Source organism: Mus caroli, unplaced genomic scaffold, assembly GCF_978045245.1.
Source record: "Mus caroli unplaced genomic scaffold, Mus_caroli_1 scaffold_15, whole genome shotgun sequence".
NCBI classification, from domain to species: Eukaryota; Metazoa; Chordata; class Mammalia; order Rodentia; family Muridae; genus Mus; species Mus caroli.
In genome coordinates, this window is record NW_028227270.1 from 99,349,128 (window position 1) to 99,353,301 (window position 4,174).

The 4,174-nt window shown below is 40.8% G+C and overlaps 1 protein-coding gene across 1 annotated transcript; it reads left to right on the top strand.

The window, feature by feature from the left end:
• Positions 1-2,857: 2,857 nt before the first annotated feature.
• On the top strand, positions 2,858-3,799 carry LOC110308645 (olfactory receptor 2B2-like). Its single transcript, XM_021181066.2, has one exon. It carries the CDS (start codon positions 2,858-2,860, stop codon positions 3,797-3,799), a length of 942 nt encoding a protein of 313 aa, XP_021036725.2.
• The last annotated feature ends 375 nt before the right edge of the window (positions 3,800-4,174 follow it).

Here is a 4,174-nt window from a genome sequence, read left to right on the forward strand (position 1 = left end):
TGGGCTATGTATCCAGACTTTGTCTCCAAAAAGAAATGAAAAAACAAACAAACAAACAAACAAACAAACAAACAAAAAAACTAAGGAAAAAACCTAATCTAATGACTTTAGAGAACTCATTCAATAATAATTTACAAGTGTAAATAAATCTCTGCTGAGCACAAAATTCAATTTTTAGTTGTTGTTTGGTTAGGTTTTTTCCCCCCATAATCATCATTGTAGTGTCAGAAAGTTAAGGACTTGTTCCCCGGAGAAAGGTTTATTCTGAACTGAACAACAATGGAAGAGTGGCATCTCTTTGCACATCTTCGCCCACATCTCCCACTGGGTCAGAAGGTTGGCTAGCCCCGCCCCTAAAGGACAGTATAAAGGAAGGAACAGTGTTGAGATTTTTAAAGAGGCCAAACCCAGTATTGGCTGAAAATATATTTTCCACCATTTTTATAAAATCAACCAGAAAATATTTCTATAAAACAGTGATGAGCTCACTTCAGTGTGATGAACATGACTGCAGCCTCTCATTTCCTGGGCATGAACACTGTGTCCTTCTCGCCATCCAGTTCACTCTGACTGGAGACCTTGGAACTTCCAGCCAGCTAAACTAAAATAACGTCAGTTCATTTCACCTCAGACAGTATATGACTACGTAGCACATGGAAACAGCCTTATATTTGTGCATTTCAAATTAGTTCTGTTTGAATATCAGGCATTTTGGAAGTCAAAACGAATTTTTCTGACTCTCATGCTTACGTTAGAGGTAAGTAGAATGTACAAGATATTACTAAATAAATTCTCATTAGAATTTGAGCATTAGAAGAGGATTGGCATCTCCGTGGGACCACAGGCTTCATTCACAGCTGGTCAGATTTTCCTTCTGTTTGCTGCTCAAGCAGATCTGGGCTCTCAGGAAAGCAACCTAAACTACAGAAGCATTTAAACCCAAGCTTCTGCCTGCAGGGCTCATCATTTCTAAGAGTAAGTTTTATGTAAAACCTCCCTTTGTTAGCAGTATGTGTGGGAGAGAGATCTCCTATTGTTATCTACATACTTAAGAGAAAAAATTGTATTTGAAAGACTACCCCATTAGAATGAGGTGATTTGAGAATGCATAAACCAATGAGGTATCACAGGAAAGGAAGTGTGAATTTTCAAAAAGAAAAAAAGAAAAAGAAAGAGAAAAGGAAAAAGAAAAAGAAAAGAAAAAAACATGCCAAGGTACAGAGAAAATGGCTCAGCAAATGAGTTCCTTATTACACAAATTTGAGGACCCGAGTTCAAAACCTCAGAAACCTTGTTAGGCTGAGCATTTGGTGTTCTTTGGAATCCCAGTGCTTCTAGCAAGATGAGAGGCAGACAAGAGAATTGCCTCACTCTTGAGGCCAGCTAGACTGCCATATGTAACAAGAACAACAAAATAGAAATTCTGTCTCAAGCAAGGTAAAATACAACAGCGGCTAATGTTGCCCTTTAACCTTCATATAGATGCCGTAGCATGCATGTGTGCAAAGGAGCACACACCAGCATGCAAACACACATACAAATACATTGAAATATTATTTCGTATCTACTTTTATGTATACCTAACAGATTGAGAGGAACTAAATATGTAAGAAAGAGTGGGAAAAATGCAATATCCATTGCTAGTATTTTAATGAATCTGGATATAATTGGAAAAACACATTTTCATATTGATAAAATACATATTAAATCTTAGTTTCTCATGGAAGTTTCTATGGAATCCATACTTGTTAGATGCTTGACTTGCTATAGTACTACTTCCAAGGCATTTAAGGTTCTGGCTCCTATCTACACAAAGCATCTGAGCACTGTCACAACTGTTGAACTTTTCTGCTCCTGGGGTCAAGGCACTGCCAAACGGTTTACACAAAAGGTAACAGCCATACTTAGGATGTATTTCCTTGGGCCTGGGATTAAAGCTGACTGCTGGGATTGTCACACAACCACTTGTGCTGCTGACCCCTAGGAGAGTGAGCTCTGTAAAAGCTCCAATTGAGTCTCCTGAGCTCCTCAGTCCTTCCCTCACTGTGGCTGCCTGATTCACACTCCTCTGTTCCCACCCAGAGTCAGGCTCAGCGGGGCGCATGCGTGATTCTCCAGAGTTCGGAAAATTGTATAAATGAGGAACCTGAAGATCATAGGACAAGAAACATTCTCAGAGGATGTAACTAGTTACAGAAGAGGGTTGGGAGTGCATGAGCCAGACCTGCCAGCCTCAGATGTCACAGGAGCAAACAATCCTGTGTAGATTCTCCAACATGAGAGTAATAGAATAAGTCTCTTGATATTGTGTCTGAGAACTTACTATAGATGCTATATCTATATCATATATCATATCTGCATATATATCATATCTGCATATATATCATATCTGCATTTGTTTTAGGGAAAGGCAGGAATAGTGGAGAAATGAGATTTAAATAATTTTCACCAATGCCAGCGAACAGAGACTCTCACTGATTCTGAGGAGAAATTAAACTGGATTCAAATAACAGGAGCAATAGATGTGCCTGGTAGAAGATACCTGGTAAAGAGACCAGAGAACAACCAATCCATAACATAGCAAACCCCAGAAAGTTTCTGTGACAGTAGAAACTCATAAAGTGCTGTAACCTTGAAATCACGTTGGTAAAAACTGTTAGGAATGGAAAAACAGCTCTGAAAGGTTTGACAGACACTTAAACCTCTGTCAATACATTTTCACCCTAACAGGATCACTTTGTGAATGCACAAAATTCTCCAGAGTCATCACTTCATAACCAGCTGACACATCCAATAAGCATGTCCACCAACTTATAACCCTTTGTGCTCCAGCGACTCGGAGGCTGTACCGTTTAATATGAGTGTGGCCAATGAGAGCATCTCACGGGAGTTCATTCTCTTAGGGTTTTCAGATCGGCCATGGCTGGAGCTGCCACTCTTTGTGGTGTTTCTAGTGTCCTATATTCTGACCATCTTTGGAAATATGATGATCATTCTTGTGTCCCGCCTGGATTCCAAACTCCACACCCCCATGTACTTTTTCCTCACTAACCTGTCCCTGCTGGACCTGTGCTACACCACAAGCACAGTCCCACAGATGCTCATCAACATATGCAGCACCCGGAAGGTGATCAGCTATGGTGGCTGTGTGGCCCAGCTTTTCATTTTCCTGGCCTTGGGTTGCACAGAATGCTTTCTCCTGGGCGTCATGTCCTTTGACAGGTTTTTAGCCATCTGTCGGCCTCTCCACTACTCAGTCATCATGCACCAGAGGCTGTGCCTCCAGTTGGCGGCTGCATGTTGGATCAGTGGCTTCAGCAACTCAGTATTACAGTCTACATGGACCCTTCAGATGCCACTGTGTGGTCACAATAGAGTGGATCATTTCCTCTGTGAGATCCCTGCCCTGCTCAAGTTGTCCTGTGTGGATACGACAGCAATTGAAAGTGAACAATTTTTCATAAGTGTTGTCTTCCTTATAATACCCGTGACCCTCGTCCTCATATCGTATGCTTTTATTGTCCAGGCAGTGTTGAAAATAAGATCAGCTGAAGGTCGGAGAAAGGCATTTGGGACATGTGGCTCCCACCTCATCGTGGTGGTCCTTTTCTATGGCACTGCCATCTACATGTATCTGCAGCCACCATCCCCTACTTCCAAGGACCGGGGGAAAATGGTGTCTCTCTTTTATGGGATCATCACACCCATGCTGAACCCCCTCATCTACACACTCAGGAACAAAGAGGTAAATGGAGCGTTCAAGAGGTTGATGACAAGGATCATCCTGAGTAGAAAATAAGGGATGCCTGAGTAATAGCCCTATTAGCATAAGTTTTTACAGCCTGATACACTATATTGTTTCCTTCTATACTGAACTATTGTGATGCTTTCCATCAAATAAAGTCTTGCTGATAGAGGACTATATAGTGTTGGCGTGCCTGGATATATTCATTCGCAAGCCCTGAGAAGTGACTCTTTATGATTCTCCCAAACTGCTAATCCTATAAACTTCACATTTTTAGGCTTTATACAATTTTTGTGGCTCATATGGTTTCTTATACATCTCAGGGTCTAAAATAATTTTTCAATCTTTTATCCAGAAACATTCATATGCATTAATATTCTCATGTACATGTAAAAATCAGAACTCTGTTATTCTCCAGACATTTGTAGA